This window comes from Branchiostoma floridae, chromosome 4, assembly GCF_000003815.2.
Source record: "Branchiostoma floridae strain S238N-H82 chromosome 4, Bfl_VNyyK, whole genome shotgun sequence".
Taxonomy (NCBI): domain Eukaryota; kingdom Metazoa; phylum Chordata; class Leptocardii; order Amphioxiformes; family Branchiostomatidae; genus Branchiostoma; species Branchiostoma floridae.
The window spans coordinates 25,719,929-25,741,079 of record NC_049982.1 but is presented as its reverse complement, the minus strand read 5'-3'; the positions used below and the strand labels follow the sequence as shown (position 1 = coordinate 25,741,079).

Genomic DNA, 21,151 nt, shown 5'->3' with positions numbered 1-21,151 from the left:
CAGGCTAAGAATCCAATTGTCTTCAGCTTGACTTTGGCTTAGCTTTGTTTTCTTTGGAATCCAAATTGTCTTCAGTCTGAATTGTCTTACAACCTTTCCTATTGGACATCTGAAATTGTCTTCATTCATAGTTAGAGTATAAAAGACCTGTTTCTAGCAGATCACTTCAGTGTCACTGACGAAGGAAAGTGGATTCTTTCCGAAACGTCTGACCGTTTCAAAACCATATCCAGTTGCTTGAGTAACTATTTTTGGCGTATCTTATTACCTGGATGTCTAACCTACATCGACGTAATAGATAACAAAGTTCTGTAACACTATAAAGTGTTGTTCAAGCAGACGTTTTGGTGACCGTCTGTCACCTTCCCCACTATTCGAACTGCAGCTAGGTGTCGCTGCTAACAGATGCGATCCGAAACGTACAAGTATGCACGGGTATTTCATAAGGTGTTTACAATGCGGTTACAAAACGCAAAATACAATTGAATGTAATACATTAAACGCCAATGTACTATGCAATACCACAAACAAAAATGATTATGCATACAAATATTTATACATCTATGATAAGAAAAATACTGCAGATAATTTGTGTCTTTTTAACTTTCGGTGATTTGAATAGATATCCTGAAGACATTTGCTCCTTCTTAAACCTAAAAATGTCCACGTGCATACACACCTTCCTCATGTCTTCATACTTAAGGAACAGGAAGTGAGGGTCGTCTCGCATTTGCCACCAGCCAAGTGCATGGTCGTAGAAGTCACCATTTGGAGCTAAACAAATAACAAATATATATATATTAGTATATAAATGCCAAGAGACCACGTCTAGGGAAATGATAGACGTTAAACAAGAACAACAACAACAAATATTAGAAAAAATTATACACATTTTAAGAAGTAATCTTGACAATTTACCTTAACCATCCAACATGACGGATGATATGTATAGTCTTGTGATAGTCATGTGGTAATCACGCGATAGCCACGTGATAGTCACGTGAGTGCAAATATTTCTTCCGAGAATACAGTGGTTTGGCATTCTTCACACCTGTAAATAGACGCATCTTTTTCGAAGAACCCTTGAAAAACGACAGAGGTCGAAAAGATCCGAAAAAAAGGAAATCTTATACTAGTATTTGGAAAGGTCATTAATTGCGATATGACGTACCTATCCCATTCAGAAAATCCTCTGCACACTTGTCCCATGATGTGACAGACTGTATGCCCGTTAAACGTTCGAACTTGACGAGAAAATGGTACAGGGACACCGCCGTGTCTTTTGGGTTTCTCATCACCACTATGACCTTCACCTGAAAGAAAGAATGGAATAGAAATATTAGAATTCTGACGATTCATATCTTTTATATCGACGTCCATGGACGCGGTCGATTGTACAGTAGGTTTGCCATCGCGAACCTGGAAAACACAAGCCTCCCTCCGAGGCTGACATACTAGTAGAATCCATTTAATCGCACACCCCATTTGCCAGCGTATTTCGTGAAATTATATGGATGGTGCAAGAAAGCGATGTTATCCAGCAATTGAAAGAAGTGTGCAGTTATCTGTCGTGCAGTTAACTGGCTTCTACTGTAGTTGAATAAAAACAGAGTACCGAATACCTTGCCCTTCGGGCTGGAAACCATTTTCGGGGCCAGGTGCCAGGGAAGGTGGGTGTGAACGATCCTCGGCGATGGGTGGTCCTCCACGATCACGTGACCTGGCTTGCCGAATTCGGGCAACGTCCCTTCAAAAAACCACGGGATGTCCTTTGCCTCCATGTCCGTCTTCCCAGCTGCTCTCATGAGCTTGTTGACGATCTCAATGGTCCAGTTTGTGCCTGACAAAATATGCCCCACATGACAAAAAATGCATGTTTATGTGCAAGGAGGTAAAAATCCTTTTTTAACCTCCTTGGTATATATATATAACGTTATATGCATATGTATATGTTTATGTACAACAAATTCATGTTCACAAGGGCGGATGTTTCGGCATAGATGTAAACCTCATTGGTTTTGGTGACGTCTGTCACCTTCCTCGGGGCAAAATGAGTGGTTCCCCTTCGAACTGCATGCTAAGTGTCGCTGCTACAGCGTTAGAAATGCGGACACAAACGTACATGTATTATTGTTACAGTAGTTGCACCGAGGGAGGTGTCACAGACCTGCAGGGTTGAATATGAAAGCGTAACTATTTACTAAGTTATCTTCACATTTGCATTTTAATGCGTTATCATCCCTACCTGCTTTTGGATAAGTCAGAATGACGACGTCATCATCGCGTATGATGTAATCAGGCATGTTGTCGAGCGTCTCTTTTGACACCACCCGGTGGTCAAAGAAGGCTCCTTTGTATTCAAACCACTGTTCCATCTTCAGTAGCTTCCGTGTGGTGTCGACGTCTGAACAACCTTTCAAGGTTTTTACAAAAAAATAGAAATAAGTAGCAAATATGACAATAGTCATGTTGTTATTGAGAACAAAATTTATTTACGTCAGGAATGCCATGCGGTACTGAAGCACCGGCTAGCAATCAATGATGGTACTGCAGCTTGGAACGGCCGAATTATATAAAAAGTACTAGTCCTAACTACACTCATGTCCATGCGGTACTGAAGCACCGACTAATAATCCATGATTGTACAGTATCTTGGGACGTACTGGCAATATACTGCTTTTGTCTAACTAGTTGACCGAATGTGTAGTGTAAGATGCCGACAATCATAAAACAGATTTCCACTTATATAGCGAATCTGTAATAAAAGTGAACTTAACACATACATATCTTACATTTCATATACCAGTTTTTGGAGCTCATTAAAATTTTTTTCTAACACCAAAACCGTCAGTGCATTTTAAGTGACATAATTACGTAACCGGCTTGCTTTTCTTGTACCACCTGCAGAGATTTTGTAATTTTTCATATATTCTAACATACATATCAACACTTAAAATTGCATATTGATTGCCTTTTCGTCTTAAATATATGACAAAATTGAAGAAAATGGATCATCATTGTAGCCTATTTCAAAACGAAAGCTAACAACAATGTTCAGGCCTAGGAGCATTTGCGTGCACCACACACAAGCAACGACCTACTTTTAAAGTTGTCAACAGCTAGGTCAGTAAAACTACAGTAGACTTCAAACCAGCTGTATACAATATGTATATCTAGCCGGTGTCTAACACTTGGTATTACCATCCGTTACAGTTTGGTGGTACTCACCTTTTGTTCTTGAGAAAAACGAGGAAGACTCGGTAAGGGAGGCACACAAGTCTTCTCTCTGAGAGACGCTGACTCAGGTTAATATTTACGCTGGAGGCGGGTAATTATATTGCTGACCTCCAGATGAACTCACTGAGTTGGAGATGGGATGCGTCTGAAAGTCCATGTTTGTATAGCCGGTATAACCGCTCTTCGGATTACTGTAAATACAGAAATGTTCGCGGTGGTTTAATGTTCGCGGTTTTCGCGGTGGCCGCTTCACCGCGAATTTAAAACCACCGCGAACATTTTTCCATGGCAGTAAGAGACTACAGTGCATGCACGGTGCTACGGCGAACTTAAAACCACCGCGAAAAGTCCCTTTTCCCCACTACCGCGAGATTAAATTCCCGCGAACTGAAATGCATTTGCAGTATTAGTTCTTTAACAATCCGCTACGTTCACACGGAAAATATCATATTTATTAACCCGAACCAAATAAAGGGACGTTGGTTCTCACACCCACCATGGAGGTTAAACCTGAGTTTTGCACCGACACACACAACCTACTAGCAGCTGCTACTAGTGTTCTCCAAGCAGAGGTTTCGGTCAGGAAAATTGAAGTGGCCGGGTTTATTTTAAGGCTACATGTCCTGATCACTACTATATCCTTAATCTCCAAGCAGATTCCTCCGTGTCATAAGACAGTAACATAAGCTGGGGAATGAGTTAAGCCGGCAGAGGAGTAAATTGGCCACCGCTATACTTGCAGTTGCATAGCCATTGTGTACGCATATCTATTTTGGGCCCCCTAGCATACGTCTTTGGTACTGTAGGGTTTGTTTCTGTATATGAACTTTGACTGAAGCAGGCTTCTAGCAATCTCCAAGCAGATTCCTCCGTGGCATAAGACAGTAACATAAGCTGGGGAAGGAGTTTAGCAGAGGAGTAAATTGGCCACCGCGATCCTCACGCGTACGACCGAAACGTCTGTTTGGGGAATGCGCACAACCTACACTGCCTCACGATATAATACTAGTTTGTCTTGAAGAGACTGCTAAACCGTGCTAAGGTTTCCACTTGTGGCATGTCCTCTATCTAAACAGCCAATCAGAGAATCGTATGAACGTTTTTTAGGTAAATCCGATTCTCTGATTGGGTAACCGCTTGTTTAACTTTTAAGTCCACGCCCACAAAAGGGCAAACCTCTACCAGTTTAGCAAAGCCTTCCCAAGATATTGCGTAATATCACCAGCAACGGGTGAGGCTTATACAGGTGAATTTTCTTCATTTGAAGTAGGTACATGTATATGGTGATGAAATGTATGTGGTGATGACATGTATGTGGTGAAGATATGTGTGGTGATGTTGATTTAATTATGTGGATGGCATCCGTGGCTGTGCATTAATTTTAGGACGTTTAAAGACGTCTAAAATCAGAAATGGATAGGAGTGTTGTAGAATGCCAAAGAAGATCTGAAAAAAATTAATAATATTGTTCGGTATACCATACTGTGAATGTGTTAATTCGTTCAACCTTCCTGACCACTCAGATCCCGTAATTGTTTTGCCAAACTTAATCTTTTTTTTAGTTCCCAGAGGATGCCATCCATGTAATGAAATCAACATGACCTGAAAATGAATTTTGAACACCAAACATTGAAAAAAAATGTGTCTTTCTTTACTGGGTGCTACTGGGTAGGGCTGAACACAACTCCAAAACATTGTCTCAAGTTACATACTAAAATACAGCAAGGTAAAACACAAAATGCAAACACTGGGAACAGTCAGAACAGTGGTTTCTCTAATATCAGACAGATATCATATTTCTGACACATTAAACATAAAAGCATGTGGTACAAAATATACACATACAGGTTAGACGGGTTAAACAGCTATACAGAAAGTCAGGTGCCTATTGGTTGACACTTATGTACATAATTAAGATTGACACAAAAAAGAGAGTATCCCCGTATATTTCCTGACATGAGACAAACTTGTGGTTCCTGCATTTTCAAAAAAACTTATGTCCTAGTAGTCAATTCCAAGTCACCGAGATGGTTTTGAAATAATATTTGTAATAAGTTTGAACTATTTTGAGTAAAAGAACATTTCAGTCACTAAAGTTCGAAATTGTTCAAACATTTCAAAATGAAAGTTTGAACATGTTTGAACCTTTTTTATATTTGTTGGAACATTTGGGAAAGTAATGATATCATTATCTCTTTATTTAGAACAATTTTCAAACATCTATGTGTTTTTGTTATTGTTCCAACATGTTCCAACATTTTGTGTCATTTTTTCCCTCCATAAAAACTTTTATTGACCCCATAAACAAAGCTGCCAAGCTTGGTCCTTTGTTTGGCTCTTCTATTTTTAGATTTTCTTTAGTATACACTGATGAGTCTTTTGTGAGAAGGTGGCAGACAGACATAATTTCCTGCACTTGGCAGGGATGTGTGAATTGCCCTCTTCCAAGCCCACTGACCCAGTTTCATCATATTGTTTCCATGTTCGAACATGTGATCACAAATGATGCATCTATGTTGGAACAGTTTAGAAAGTAACAGAAATAATGCATTTGATGTTAGAAATGTTTCTAACATGTTTGAATACTATAGAAACATTTAGAACGTCACATAGATGTTGTAAATAGTTCTAAACAGTTACCTATCACAGTTAGATTGTTACAAAGATTTCCAAATTGTTAGAACAAAAGGCAAGAAACACCCTCTCGGTAATATGGAATCGACTCTAATTCACAAACACATTTTGCTTGTAGGGTTGGGCCATATTGATTGAATTACATGGATGACATCATTTGGGAACCCTGAAACTGCAAGCAAAAAACGTTTGGCAAAAAAAGTTGCCTTCGTTATGAAATCTAATGTGGTCAGGAATGTCAACCAAATGATTGAACAGGCATAACGAGGAATTTTTATCATTTTTCATCTTCTTCTTTGACTTGAACTTGATATGGGCATTCTACAAATATAGCATCCAATTTTCTTTGGCCATTTATGGCATATATTTGCTCATCTTGCATCTGCTTTGTAGGATTTACAGTATAGCCAAGACTTTTTTTTGGAAATGGACAAAACTTAATGTGCACACAGATCTAGATGTCATCCATATTAACAAATCAACATGCATATGACCTTAATAAACAAATACAAGATACTGATACTATCAGTATGTGTACACTGTGTATTCCTCAACGTTTACAATGTTGTCTTTTTCTGCCCCGGTTCTTAGTATCAGATGAATATAGTTTTGCTAATTACTCTTTCGCCGTGATAAGGTTTATAAAGCAACATTCAACTTCTCTTCAAGACAACTTGTAGAGTCTTTGATTTTACAATTGCTCAAGTCTTTCAAGGGTTTTTCAAGAAAAACTTTTCAACTGAATGCAGAAAGTAGAGATAGCAAATTCTGATCAGAGAAATGTTAACAATAATCTACAGTGCAAGGTAATATAAACTCACTTCAAAAACTGCAATAAAAATTTGCCATCAAACAAAAATAAAATAAAAAAACACATTTGCAAAAAAGACTGAGGGGGATATCAGTTAGCCTGGTATCCAGTTGCATTATAGCTCCCGAGTCTCTTCTGTCCTCTTTGCAAATATGGCTGGATACCAGGCTAGGATAATTTCTGGTGCCTTTGATGCAGGTTTAGGTACAGTCAAATAAACCTGTACAGGCAACCACCTCTACATAAGGACCTAATGGCCATTGATTTACAGTTCCACCTCTACATAAGAACCACTTGACCATTGACTATACACTCAGTCAAACCTGTACAAGCGACCACCACTACATTTGTACATATGGACCACCTGGCCATTGATATACAGTTCCACCTCTATACAAGGACCATCTGGCCATTGATATATAGTATCACCTCTACACATGGACCACCTGTCCATGATATACAGTCAAACCTGTACAAGTGACCACCTGTACATAAGGGCCACCTGGTCATTCATATAGTAAACAGAACTCCTGGACAAAGGAAACATTTTACATGAATCAACCAAAACAAAGTAGAGAACATTTTATGGGGGTTAGCTTGAATGCTAGCTAAAAATACATTTATCTAAACATAAACTGGATTTTAAAACATCATTGATACATCATCTTTAACCTCTGTAACCCTTTCTTAAGTTGTTTACTTTAAGTGACAACAAATATGCAAGTCTTGCAACATTTTGTAGAAACAGTACATTTATGAACATAAGTTACACACAGTGAACAGCCACAAAAATTCTAAGCAACTACAGTAAGCCTTAAACCGAGTGCTGCTCCATTGTAACAATCATATGTACAATATATGGGGACTTCACAAAGTCTAAATTCTATTCCTTTCAAACTACCAGTACCAGTAGTTTACCTAGAAGTGAAACAGACATGGTCCCAATGTTCATTATTGCCTCGCCCTAATTATTGCCACAATTAAATCAAACATCAGTGAAGAGTTTTTGTATGCAACCAAAATGGTGTTATCTATGTGACAATTTGGTGACCATTTGTCACCTTACTCAAGGCAACACTGACTGGTTGTAATTCTTAGCCGTGCAGCTAGGTGTCGCTGCAGCAGCCTGAAGAATGCAGTCCTTAACTTGACGGAGTTTATATCAGAAATGACAGACCACATCGCAAAAAACAAATGGCCTAGATGACAGATCGACAGGACAAGAGATGCACTTGTTGGATTAAGGAGGCAATGTGGATCAGAAATCTACTATAGGCATGAATCATAATGAGGGGGGATACAAACACAGTCACGTTCAGGACTGCATTCTTCACATTGCAGTAGCTACATCTAGCTGCAGTGCCAAGGAGAGCCAGTCTGAGCATTGCCCTGAGGAAGGTAAAAGAAGGTCACTGAAACGTGTGTTAACTCATTGTTTGTGTACAAAGAACTTTGTCATTTCGATCAAAACATTTTGGACAGTAACAGGTACCTACCTTCATTTTAAATTGATACAGTGATCAAATTCAAGTAAAATTGAAAGGGAAACACTTATCGTACTTATCTACAAAACATTCAACCCATGGGTAAACAACCATTTGCACATGGCACATTGACATTGAAACCAAATGTACACTTAACAATAGACTGATCCAGACTGCCCATCACAATTATTGAATTAGCATTTCAACCAATGATAGCATGGCATTCAATGTTTTGACCAATGAAAGAGTGGCTGCATGTTAGACAAATATCTGCATTTTTATGTGCTTATTTAATGCATTTCTATGTTTTGATGGAATTGGCCAGGGCTCGGGGTCTGTCTATCGTATAAATAAAAGTCTTCAAATTCATCCGGAGGAAATACGTTGTTCAATGAAAAATGACTTAAGTCACTCCAAATATCTGTATTGGAGATGCATGAAGCTTATAACTTACAAGATCAAGGTTAGTGGGTATACTGTAAATGCCTTTAAGTTTACAGTACTGAAAAAATTGATTGTTTGCAGTAATTTTTACATTGCGGTTCAAACAAAAAAGAAAGGCGGGCAGAGGAAGCATTCAGCGGCAGTTTTGAGTTAACACGAAACCAAAAAACCATTAAACCATCGCAAAAACTTCAACATTTACAGTATCACCCATTTTCGTCATCATAAACATAATATCAACAACCATGTACATAAAATAAATTCTTGGAATAGTATACATCAGAGATATCTTTTTCATCTCCGGATAATGTCTCTTTTCACGTCTCACTTTTGACTAATGTGTGGAAAAAACAAGTCCAACTGGGTATGAAGTTGCCCGTTACTGTACAGAACAGAGCGAGCTGCGGGTGTTTTGTTGCGGCGTCGCACGTGGCACGGACTCGGCGTTACTGTACTGGACTATGTCTGCCTTGACTACTCTGGTCTGCTGCTCCACCTCCGGCTTGGTCAGCTTGATCCCCAGGATCTCAGCAGAAATCTTCTGGAAACACAGGTTCACCTGCGAGAAAACAACAACATGTAATCCCAAATCTCATACCTCTGATTGAACTATTTTCTTGCTTTATTCATTATAATTGTGAATTTCTGCCTAATTCTGTCTAAGATGCATTTCTTGCTAGATCTCAGAAGGCGACAGACATACAAAAAAAGCAGGAAATTGGAGACAGGAAAGTAGATAACCTTTGATAATCTATTCTGAAATCTTTGACCTGAATTCCTGTCAGTGTTCCCAATGTACGAAGCTTTTGGAAATGAGTTTGGAAACACAGACACCAAAAAAGATACACCAAAAGCAAAACATCCCTATTCAGACTTCAAACCTGAATATATGTTTCTCAAATGTTTTGGATATCCAGTTATTACACATATGTACAACATGTATATATGATTTTATACTCACAGAATCCCCAGTTTTGGCAGAGACAAAATGGGAGGTGAAGCCATTTTCTGTGGCAAACCTCTGATGTTTCTCCTGTTTGACAGTTCTCATGTGCTCCAGGTCACCTGGGTTAAAACAACCATAGATTAACACAAATACATTATATACCATGTAAGAGTTTTGGGTGCACGTGTCAAGCTATCATGCAAAGTTCGTACTGGAATTACAAACAAAAGACAAGACGACTAAATCAGATCAAGACAATACTGTGGTGTACTGCTAGGGTGTTTGGCCTAGAACACAGATCGAGGTCCTGTTTTTATTACTCTGACATGCCTCAATGTTGATTGATTGATTGAAAGACCTTTATTGTACATTCATGCCTCGACGGGCTAGGTACAGGTCACTGATAACAGACATAACAGACATATGCAGGGACTACAAGATATTGTACCCTTGGAAAATGCAATTCACACAATTTTCCTTACTTGACACTCAGGTAAAATGAGTACCTAGCTTCTGTTGGGGCTGCCCCTTGAATGGGACGTTACATGGAGGTCTCATGTTTGGCTTGAGTCATGCCTCGAGCATGTGAAGAACCTAGTACACTTATTGAAAAGAGTGGGCGTCCTTTCTGGAGTGAGTGGATCAAGTTAATCTGTCCGGATATGCTTGCATTCTTCAGTGCAAACCTGGTGTGCTCTGCCTTGGGGTGGTTTACCAGGTATCCAATATAGACATACAAACAAACAATGATGTATCAACCAGCCTTAGCTACTCTTTTTTTGTTGTTGTTGTAAGTAACCTAAGGGACCATGCCTTCCATCATCTATACTGGACTGCTCTTTCCATCAACCCTTCTGAAAACTTACTTTTATTGGCCACCAGGGCGATGTGTGGAAGTTTGGGCTGGTCCTTGCACACTTCTCGTATCTTCTCATACCAGTCCTCCAGGTTGTCAAAACTCTGGTAGTTGGTGATGTCATACACAAGTAGGATTCCCTGTAAAGAAATTGCATGGAATATGAACAATCTCTCCCATATGAACAATTTCTGTCCCCCATATGTCTATAAGATTGATATATACTTTTCCTTGCCTTTAAAGGAAACGTAAACAGTTAGAATTGAAAGCCTAAGTTGCACAGTGTAACTATGCTGAATATACCAACAAGTATTCAGCCATATTCACATTTACATTACCAGTAGTTATTCTTAATTTATGACTCCTGTTTTTACAAATGGTGCCATCTGTCAATCTGGGCCCCATATCAAACACATTTATTTTTTGCTTCCTTCGCTGAAGTCTGAATACTGTCAATTTATCTTGCGTGGTGGTTTTAAGATACTTTGCAGTGGGAGGCAAATAAAGATTTCTGTCACAGTGGTGTTTTCAATTGTCAGCAGAAACAGTACTAGGTCTGCAGTCAAGTCGCAATAAATGTACATTGAAAGGGTATCTTCATTCTGCAGTCACGCAAAGGTAATTCCAAAGACCTTGAAAGTAAAACCATTACTTAAGTTGCAAGATTTGCAGTAACCACATCTTAGTAGTAGTATCCAGTATAAGAATATACTGCTGCTGGGATACCTGATACAGGGGTAGGCAGCAGTCAGCCAATCTTTACACTGTGCTTCCATGAGGCTCACTCTAATTGAAACTTAAAACCATACACCATAGAATTGGATGGCTTAATGTATCACTCACATGTGCCCCAAATATGTACTTGTCCAACATGCCTCCTCCAAGGGTCTGACCACCAATATCCCACAGCTGAAGGGCCACATGGATGTTACCTGCAATACAATGAGGTTTACCAATCAAACAATATTTTAAGTTTAAACTCTCCAATACAAAAACAAGTGCTTTTCCAAAAAAGCTGGTGTAAGCACTGTTTTTGTGGAGAAGCCTAAATATTGTCTTTGAATGATATACTGTAAGTTCATTTAAGTTCGCGAGATTTTTAAGTTCGCGTATTTCGCTGAGACCTTCTCTTCGCGAAGTCATCAACTCGCGAACATGCATGTTCAACATTGTCCTCCTCCCCACACCTTCCGTCCAAAAATCCAGTCTCAACTACGTGTGTACTAGGATAGCAACCTGTGTGAAAATTTGCCCGTCCCGGACTAGTCCGGACCGGCATGAACCGTCAGTTCGAACCATGCAATAGTCCGGGTGTCGGACGGGTCGGTCGGACGGGACGGTCGCTCGACAGTTCGCAGAACGGTTCGGACGGCCGAAAAGGGTCCAGATTGGCCGCTTGGACTAGCCCGGACTACGTCCCGGACTGGTCCCGGACGGCATGGTTCGAACGCTTTCGGGCGGCGGCCTGGAGCGGGCCGTTCGAACGGTTCGAGCCGGTACAGCTCCGCCCGGGCCGGACGGCCGAACGGGCGGTTCCCATAGCAACAAAGCGATCCGAACCGTCTGGGGGCGTGCAGAGCACCGCGGGGCGCCGGCTCGGACGTCTGCGGACGTCTGCGAACCACCAATTTACATGGCAACTGTACCTCCAAAACACCCGTGAAATGCGTAAAATCGTGCTGTTGTGAGGTGGAAATCGCTGCCCAAACAGTTCGGACGGTCTGAACCGCCGGAATGCCGTCACAAAATAGAAAGAATTTGAATGCAATTCATCCCTCTGCCGCCAGCGCTCCTATAGACAAAATATTAATGACGGCTTGAAGTTACAGAATGACACCAGCCGCAAGACAATCAATGTAAATCACATGTGCCCTCACTTTGACGTTATGTGCGTGCGGAGTCCCAGGAAACATTTGATTGCCCGCACAAACCATGTACAAAGCGTAAGTAATGGATTTCTGGTGTCTTTCTGACTGAAGCGTGGTTACCAAACATGTGGCGGAGACACTATCACTAATATATGATATACATTCAAGTCCATAATCTAGAAGATTCATTTATAACATCATTGAATGCCCTAATATATTCATGCTAACGCTAGGCACGTTACGCACCCAGCGGCGGCGAGGGTTCAGTGACCCCATCTCAAACGTAAACAAGAAGACGATCCTAAGAAGAAGCCAAACATTTTGTTGGTGTGTGTTGAGCTTTATTGTATTTTGTTGAAAGAAAGTTGTATCTAAATATTGAATGGTAATATATGTTAATCTAGTGCCACAAAATACTATTCTACGTGTCTAAAATAAGACTAGTTTTGATATAGGTGCTGGCCCCCATACGTGAATTGAACTCTCCCACACTTGATTGAAGCCTCCCGGTCCTTTGGGACAGCCGCCCGACAAGTGCGCACATGTCTATAACTCGTTGTTTGTTGTTTATTTTACGTTCCATGTGTTAATTTTTGGCACAGTTTGCACATCCATTGACAGGAATACCACTAAGAATGATGTCGTCATTATACCCATTTCCTTTGTGTTTCTTGCCTTTTTTCACGAGCAAGTTATTCAAAGACGGGAAAATACGATCCAGATATCAATTTGCGAGCCAGTGGCTAGGCCACACCCACACAGCGCGAAACTTTAGGTATAGAGGCGTGCCGCTGTCCATCATCGCGTGGCGACCGACAAAATAATTAGCAACCATATATCCGCTAGCTGGGTGTCATGCTGTCCGTATTATAAAACGTCTGCACAATTATTATTGGAATCTTTCGGCAGTAAATTTACTTTGCGCACTTGTAAGCGACTTTTGACAAGACTGGCCGCAAAACTGGTCTCCGGGGACAGCCGCCTACCAGACCGATTCGTAGGGCAGGAATCAAAATGTCACACTACAACGGGTCTCCAATTTCTGGAAGGGTGGCAAAATCACCAATTGCAACGTCCGGCCGCACCTTTGAGCTTCGGCCGTAAGTCTAGAATCTACTTAAATTATTCAGCAAAGCAAATAGGATGTAAAATCTGCTTGTCTCTAGTGTATAGTTATTGTGCATGTGATTTCATTAACTTTTGTAAAATCAACGATATTCAGAAGGCTTCAGAAGTACCACGAGTGATATCATACAATGTTGATTGAATGAGTAGAGATTAAAAGACGTCACCCTAGAGGATTATTGTTAACCTACGCCGTAGACGTTTCAACTTTCACATCGCTTGATAGATTTTTATGCCCGTCAAAGGCACATGTGTGAATAGCAGGCGAAATCTTTACTTGCGGCACAAGTAAATAAACGCTTTTTGAAAAGTTGGTAAGGAGGAACAATATTAAACGGGGAGGATAATTGTCGAGGAAATTCCGCTCGTGAGGACATGGATATAACGTCCTTGGGAGGAAGTTACTAGTATGCCATGGTGAGGAGAAGTAATTCTATGGAACGTTGATATTAATATTTTTCAGTTGTAGTTGTACTCTACTCTCTCTACTCTATATGAAGCATGGACATGGACACCTGACGTGCTAATTCAGATTACGCTTAGTCTACAGTTTAGTCTTTGTTCTGTGCGTTTAGTTGTTACACAACATTGGGCATGTACACAACCAAGATACGCTACTGAAGTACAGAGAAGAAAACAACTTCGCTGGAATTTCACAGGTTTTATCCCCAGGGGCAGGCAGGCGAGTTTCTAAAGCTTGACTCCCTGCTGACAATAATCCCGATAGCCCGTCCGAACGGTTCAAACGGTTCGGGATTTACTGTGGCGTGTCCAGAGATCCGCCTGGCTCCGACATGTCCGGCCCGTGAGAACGTTGCCCCCAACCAGGGAGGTTTTATCAAACCCGGGACATTGAGGAAACAACTTCGTTACCTTCGTCATGGATTTAAAATTACCTCCGATCAGTGGTGTATGCGGAAATTGTAAGACGATCATAATCACATCATTATCTTCGCCGAGAAGGTTATATTTATGATATAATTTGCAACGGTACGTGGAAACATGACTTCCTCTTTGCTGCAACAAGTGAAAATTACGTCATCATACCACTGTGTTTCCACGAAAATGGGCGCTGAAACAACATTGTGCATAATACAGCCCACAGGAGTCCCAGTAAGTGCGGAAAAAATACATGCCTTCAGTTAGCCAGGATTTTGACTGTGCTGTTGATAATTTCACATCTAACACACTTGGTAACACAGCTAAACGATGTAAAACAGTTTCTTACCAGTTCAGTCTTGAACAAGAAGGGATGTTTGCATTCCAGTCCGTTCGTATTCCACGGAAGTTTCGGCAGTCGGTTGGAACAGCACCAGAACATAATTCCACACAAATTGTTTGTGTTGCTAGTCCTTTTCCATCTCTCCATGGCAGTTTGATGCATCCTGACCCGAAACGACAACGTACAAACCCCTCACGCGACACCTCTTCCAACTTATCCATGATAGTCTGTACATTTAGCCTTAGTATAAGACTAAAAAGCGGAAAAATAACACAGGACATCAGGAAACGGTTTACTGATGAGTTTTCAATTTGAAATGACCGCGACGCACGCGCAATGCTCATGTTATCCCCAGGGGCAGACAGGGGAGTCTTTCAAGCTTGACACCCTGCTGACAATAATCGTGATAGCCGGTCCGAACGTTCAGAACGGTTCGGGAGGCACTGTTGCGTGTCCTGAGATCCGCCTGTCCCTGGCCAGATCCAGGGCAGTTCTCTAAGTCTAACCTTTCATATTACGAAGGATGAAGCGTCCAAATTTCTCAGGGGAACATGACACTGACCCCTAGATTGTGCGTCACCATCCCCAACCCCTATCAATTTACGACGCACGGGTAGTGCATAGTCTCTCCTTCTGTAAGTGTAACGTGCTGGATGCAGCCATCCACGGCGTTTCTTGATCCAGTCGTCGCTTCGACTAACGAGTAATATATTTTCGAATTTTTATTGTACGTTTATGCTCTTAAAGCTAAGTACAGGTCAAAATGATAAAGTAGTTCTAACGCTTCTAACAACAATATGCATATAAAATGGTGGCGTTAGATGTTCGGCTAACCGTTCCCCGTGTCCTGTTTTGGATACCGTACTCCAGCGTGACACAGCACTGTACTTGTTTTTAGTCCCACTTTCTTGATATAATGTCAAGGGGAATATCACTGGTCAAACTCAACACGTTTTCAGAGAGTCGATTGAAGTCTCGCTGCTACAGGTCGTCCAACAGGTGATCCAACCAGGTACTGCTCACAAGTTCCTTTCCGGCCAAAGCATGCGCTTTGACTCCAAACGATGGTGGAAATTTTGGTAAGTGAGAAACATTCAAAATATTGCACTTCACAAATCATGTTAGGTATTGTCCACAAGGCGAGATAATGCCGGACGCCATGAAAGGCAATAAAGATGCTAAATACATTTTCAACATTATCTCCCGTATTATTGCACATTTGGACAGAATCGTCGCTTGGTACAATGACAGTCAATCGAAACGTAGCGCACAATGTCGTCTTATTTGTAAAGCGCCAGAGACAATTATTTAATCATAGGGTAGAAAGATTATATTTAGTTCTACAGAAAACAATGGTGGTCTGTAACTTTTCCCCGCCCGTTTTAACGCCGTGCGAGCATGATCAATCCCGAGTCGTATGGTGAAGACCTCAGGTGCCAGGGTGACCTACAATAGCATTGTCGTTTATTCTTCTTATAGTACTTTATTACACTGCGCTTGGAAGACAACGATTTTATTGGCGTGGGCAATGTAGTTAGTAAATCAAACACGACAGCAGAACGGACAATATAGCGTTCGTGTGATTTAGAAACGAAATACGGCGTGCCGAATTCTTATTCGCCATGCCACTGCCACTATCCAAGCGGTATCTGCTGTTACGTGTTTAAGACTTTTTTCTCATTTATCGCTAGAGAAAAATAAAGAGACAAACAGGACTAAAACATATTCATTCTTCATGAGAACAGACTTCGTAACAATGACTTGTTCATACCTATAGATATTCATATGTCTGTTTAGTTATAGACCTTACGAAAGTCGCTTTACTTTTGTCGTGTCAATAAAGATTTTATATGCTGCATGCACGGCATTTGGTAGTGTACGAGATACGACTGGTACTTCGTGGCAGATTACCCTTTAATAATGGTCGAGAGGATAAACATGTAGGTGTGATCCGCGTACTCAACGCTGCGTGGGCGTGATGGGCATCCAAACTGTGCAGGTCGCGTACTGTTCCCTGGCCGGCTTACTCTTCTATTCATTCTATTTCTACGGTTTTCCAGCGACCCGGAGTCTGGTACTGGTAGAGACTAACATATTCCTGCAAGGAGAGAGCAAGCCGACATGCAAGTCGGCAAGCAAGCATGCCGACTTCATAATAGACAAACAGGCATTTGTCGCAGTTCTCCCAGACGTATTTTCCCGTCCATAAAACTCGGACAGGGCCCACAACCTAAATTATGTCACAAAATGTGGCAATATGTAACTGCAAAAATTTTGGCATTGTCTTAATCACGTGGTTGAACAACGTGCTTTGGCTCGCCATATTCAGATGAATTTCCAAGAAACTTGATAGTGGGGCATAGGATTTCAGTTTCAGTTTCTTACAACCAATCATGTGGCTCATTATTTGCAGTGAAAATCGACGTCTCCGACTCATTTCGTACAAATCGTAGCGATTGGCTAGCCAGTAAATAGATTGTCCCACACTGTACACATCAAACGGCTGCCACCAGCATGGCGCCATGGCAACGGCCAATGTCTGGTGGGAAGACCACCAGAGCGCCGCTCACGTGCGCCTCACAGGCGGGATGTCAATCAACCCGCTGTTTATTTCAGCGGGTGCAGCCTGAAACTGGGATCGCCGTGTTTTCCAAAATCATCTCGCACACTGGACAGCCGGGCTTTCTGAGCAACGTTCGCACATGCAGAAAAACTGCACTGAGTAGCGGAGCAGATTCTTCAAAGGGTGACTCAACACTGTAAGCTGGAAATTGGAAAATGAACAGCATTTTATAAGTGTATGTAAACTTTACTAGAAGACCCATCAGTTGGTTTTTGCTACTCTATTGAGTATTGTATTATACTCTACTCTTCACTTCAGACAGCCGTGCGTGGTGACATATATGTACAAGAAAACACGTCACCCATTCATTAGTCGCGGCCAAAATATAATATAGAAGAAAAGTTGTAGATTTGAAGGTAGAAAAATCTCAATTTTTTAAATTTTCATAGTACATTTTGTATTGTTCTGGCGATAGTGCAACGCTATTACTATTAGTGTTCGCCCGCTCTGGCTGTTGCCCCGCAATAATGGACGTAATGCATGCCTCTAACAATGTCTAATAGTCTCACCTACGGACTTTACTGCTCTTCTGGCCGCTGCGCCTAGTGTACGGAAGGGGGCGCTGTCGCACGGCTTCATACAATTTAGGGACTTAGACAAAATTTGGCAGGGCGGCGGCAATTTTTTCTAAGTGTTTTACGGCGCCCGAAGCGTCCGGCGGTCCTGAACTGCCGAACGTGCTGAACCACTTAATGACGGTTCACCGCCCGGCGCTCGGACTGGCAGCCTCGCGGGCCGGACGGCTTTGACGTAGGCGGACCGCTCGGACTGCCCTCGGACCGGTCCGAACCGTTCGGGGCGAGTTGATTTTCACACAGGAACTTATACCAATGACAAGACTCAATTGATAACAGACCATTTATTCTTTTCAAATCGAAATAAAAGTTAATTCAACATATCAACGATACATGGAGTCATTATTTGTGTAGATATGTGCCACTGGCGAACGGAGAAAAAATAAACATGTCGGCTTTGTTCAGTAGTACGTGCACGCCGTGGCTGCGATTTACTTAATTTACATTTCTTACTAGATTTCTACAAGTTATGAATGAAGCAAAAATTAAAACTGAGTAGTACTCGTCTTTACAAATACAAGAAAAGCTATGGAATTACAGCAGTTTTACAACAATAATAGCGGGGAATTTTCATGACTAGAAACGTGGCAAACACAACTCCGCTTACATGCCGAAAATAAGACGTTCGTTTCATAATTCTGAGTTAGAACTACTGTAAATATGGGAGATAAGCTCTTCACCTTCTTGTGTACAACTTGTGTCCACAAATTACGCTGAAAGTTTAAAACTTAGCGCCGTCTTTCACACTGAAAAAATTTCAAAATGGCGCCCGCGTCGCTTGGCTTGGGGTATCCCGACAGCCTGTGCGGAAAATGTGATTGCGACATATCAGAGGTCATTAGCCCTGTTGCGTTCCGTGCGCTGTCGTCAAATCACGGCCGAAATGAGCTCAACAATGAGATAGTGGCTCGGTAGAAACACATTCTTTATCAACTTTAGACATTGTTTGAAGGGGAACTATGAATTTCCAGGCGTAAATGCCGCCTTTGACGGCATGACTGGTGTTGCGGTATGGGTGGGAGGGGGGCACTTGCTACCGTCATAGTACCGGGTCGTAACTTGTGAAAAATAATTGAAACACCCGCTCGCGAACTCAAAGATCTCGCGAACTCCTGATTTGCTCAAACTCGCGAAATTAAGTGCTCGCGAACATAAATGAACTTACAGTACATGTATACCTGTACAAGAAAAAAACTCCTGGCCTTTCTGGTGGTCCCTTAGATATTTTTTCATAAGTATTGACACAAGGATTAATTCTATCTATAGTAATCACTTGTCCACATAGACCATGTTCTATTACAGTATTAGTCCTAAGTGGTATTCTTTAGCATTTTACTATGCAATGGCTCATTGGCCTGTTGGTATCCTCCCTTTTGTAGCATGCGGAGTGTCTTTTATCCTGAGTGTAAAAGAGCTACAATGGGGATGGATACTAGAAATATAAGCTGTATTAGCCATCTAGTACCATCCTCCGTAGTGACTGTTGGCTCAATCCTTTCGCTTGCTAACCACGGGGCAAGCGAAAAGATTGAGCCAGCGGTCAGTACAGAGGATGGTACTCAGGCTACTTAGCTATAGTATCACATCATTAGGAGATGACCTAATAATTTCATATTCTTTTCAGTATCAATATCGATATCATGTACTAGATACATTGTCTTTTCCCCAATTTCTTAAAGATTCCTACCTGGTAGAACTATTCTCCGTAGGAAGAAGTCTAGCCCTACTGTCTGTTTGTACTGTTTCCCAAAGTTCTCCTGGGAATATCTCACAGCCAGCGACGTCTGCAATAACAATCACATATATCACATCAGCATGTGGACAGAGGTGTCATATGTCATATGTGTCATATGTCATATGAAATGATCTATCAAAAAGCTTTTTTAGAAGATCTAAACGTAACATCAGGACATGTACAGGTACAGATACACTTAGGCATTTTCATGGTTAAGTACTGGTACACAGCACTGCTACACAGCCCTACTCTCCAAGCAGAGGTTAGGCTCAGGCTGCGTTTTTTTGTCGTTTTTATAGGGCTTTCTACTTTGTAATGTTTCTTGAAGTATGCCATTTTGACAATACAAGATACAATAAAAAATAGAAAGCCCGATAAAAATGACTAAAAAACATTAAAAAACAGCCAGAGAATAACCTCTGCTTGGAGAGTAACACAATTCTAGTCTGCGCATTCTAGCACTCAACAAATCTGGTTCAAATTCCTTGGTTCCAGTGGCATGGGTTTTCTCCATGTAAAAGAACACAACACACAAGAAGAGCAGAGGTGATTTTGAGTGCTTCATGGCCCAAAAAAAGTGAGCAGTACTAGTAGCAAAGACACATTGCACTACTCAGGGTACCCTGGCACTAATATTACTACTCAACTGCCCTTGCAGAGCCTGGGGCATGCTTCACCTCAGCTGAGGTCACGAGTTGAGGATGACCTCTTTGCCATTAAGAGCTACATTTCAAATTGTACGAACTTCTTTTATTAATCATAAAGAAGTACACACTTTGCATGGCGGCACAATGTATGTTGGTAATTCCTGCTTCAATGTATTGACGGTGCAATTTACTATCTTGATGTGCCACAAATGTAACTTGTAGCAACCAAGGACATTATTTGACCAAACCTACTTCAGTAACGTTACTACACTACTACCGAAGTATCTTAATATGCAGGCCGATTTGATAATCTTTATCATCATTGAATCAAAGAAGGATGTTTGTGAATTCAGTACTTGTCAACGACTATCATGGAAATGATGGCAACATTATTCCATATTACATGAACCCAACATTGTTTACAATGTTTGGTTATATTTACAAACAAAAAATATTGTGTGACACATTTGAATATTTGGAAAGCTAAGAAAAAGAATCAAACACAGTGATCAAATATTCTAATGGTTTATCAATAACAATTCTAAAGTCTAGGAGTTTGGTAGATTTCTAAGTTCTGGCTGTGTAATCTTCCTGGATTTATAGGGAGATCCAGGAAATTTCTTATGATGAGTTAATCTTTATTTTTTTTTGGCACCAACCTTTCCAGACGCTCCATCGCCCATAATCACTATCTTGAGCTGTTTGTCTGGATTTTCATCCTCGGAGTCCGACATCTTTCCGTCCCTGAGCACTACAGAAGACTTCCGGCAAGAGTTGAGATTACTAGACGGACGTTACAGCACCTTTTCCAAGGTAAACATCGCTCTGTCTTCAGCTGTCTCCCGCAGGTGAAACTATGTACAGGTGTTTGGTGTAGTGATGCACATGTAGTGATGACGTTTATCACATATTCTCGTGTCTTCTCGCGTGTTTTCACGTGATTT

At 41.2% G+C, this 21,151-nt stretch overlaps 2 protein-coding genes across 3 annotated transcripts in view; both read right to left on the bottom strand.

Moving 5' to 3' along the window:
* LOC118415058 (sulfotransferase family cytosolic 1B member 1-like) overlaps positions 1-3,495 on the bottom strand; it is a 13,763-nt gene extending 10,268 nt beyond the window's left edge. For both annotated transcript variants that reach the window (XM_035819453.1, XM_035819452.1), the window contains exons 1-5: positions 3,229-3,495; positions 2,246-2,413; positions 1,623-1,840; positions 1,172-1,313; positions 680-774 (exon numbers count right to left, since the gene is read on the bottom strand). In XM_035819453.1, coding sequence (XP_035675346.1) covers positions 680-774; positions 1,172-1,313; positions 1,623-1,840; positions 2,246-2,375 — 585 coding nt within the window. In that variant the 5' untranslated portion in view covers positions 2,376-2,413; positions 3,229-3,495. The remainder of the gene's footprint in view (positions 1-679; positions 775-1,171; positions 1,314-1,622; positions 1,841-2,245; positions 2,414-3,228) is intronic.
* Positions 3,496-7,418: 3,923 nt separating this feature from the next.
* Positions 7,419-21,096, bottom strand: LOC118414530 (ras-related protein Rab-28-like). Its single transcript, XM_035818612.1, has 6 exons — positions 20,867-21,096; positions 19,513-19,609; positions 11,256-11,344; positions 10,423-10,552; positions 9,572-9,675; positions 7,419-9,169 (listed from the first exon to the last, which is right to left on the bottom strand). The coding sequence occupies exons 1-6, from the start codon at positions 20,939-20,941 to the stop codon at positions 8,990-8,992; spliced, it is 675 nt and encodes a 224-aa protein (XP_035674505.1). The 5' UTR covers positions 20,942-21,096; the 3' UTR covers positions 7,419-8,989.
* Between the last annotated feature and the right edge of the window lie 55 nt (positions 21,097-21,151).

Excerpts from the sequence above, each read along its gene's own strand:
- LOC118414530 (XM_035818612.1), bottom strand. The coding sequence starts at position 20,941 with ATGTCGGACTCCGAGGATGAAAATCCAGACAAACAGCTCAAGATAGTG. Across the intron at positions 19,610-20,866 it reads GCGATGGAGCGTCTGGAAAG|ACGTCGCTGGCTGTGAGATA; the intron begins GTTGGTGCCAAA and ends TTGTTATTGCAG. Across the intron at positions 9,170-9,571 it reads CTGCCAAAACTGGGGATTCT|GTGAACCTGTGTTTCCAGAA; the intron begins GTGAGTATAAAA and ends GTTTTCTCGCAG.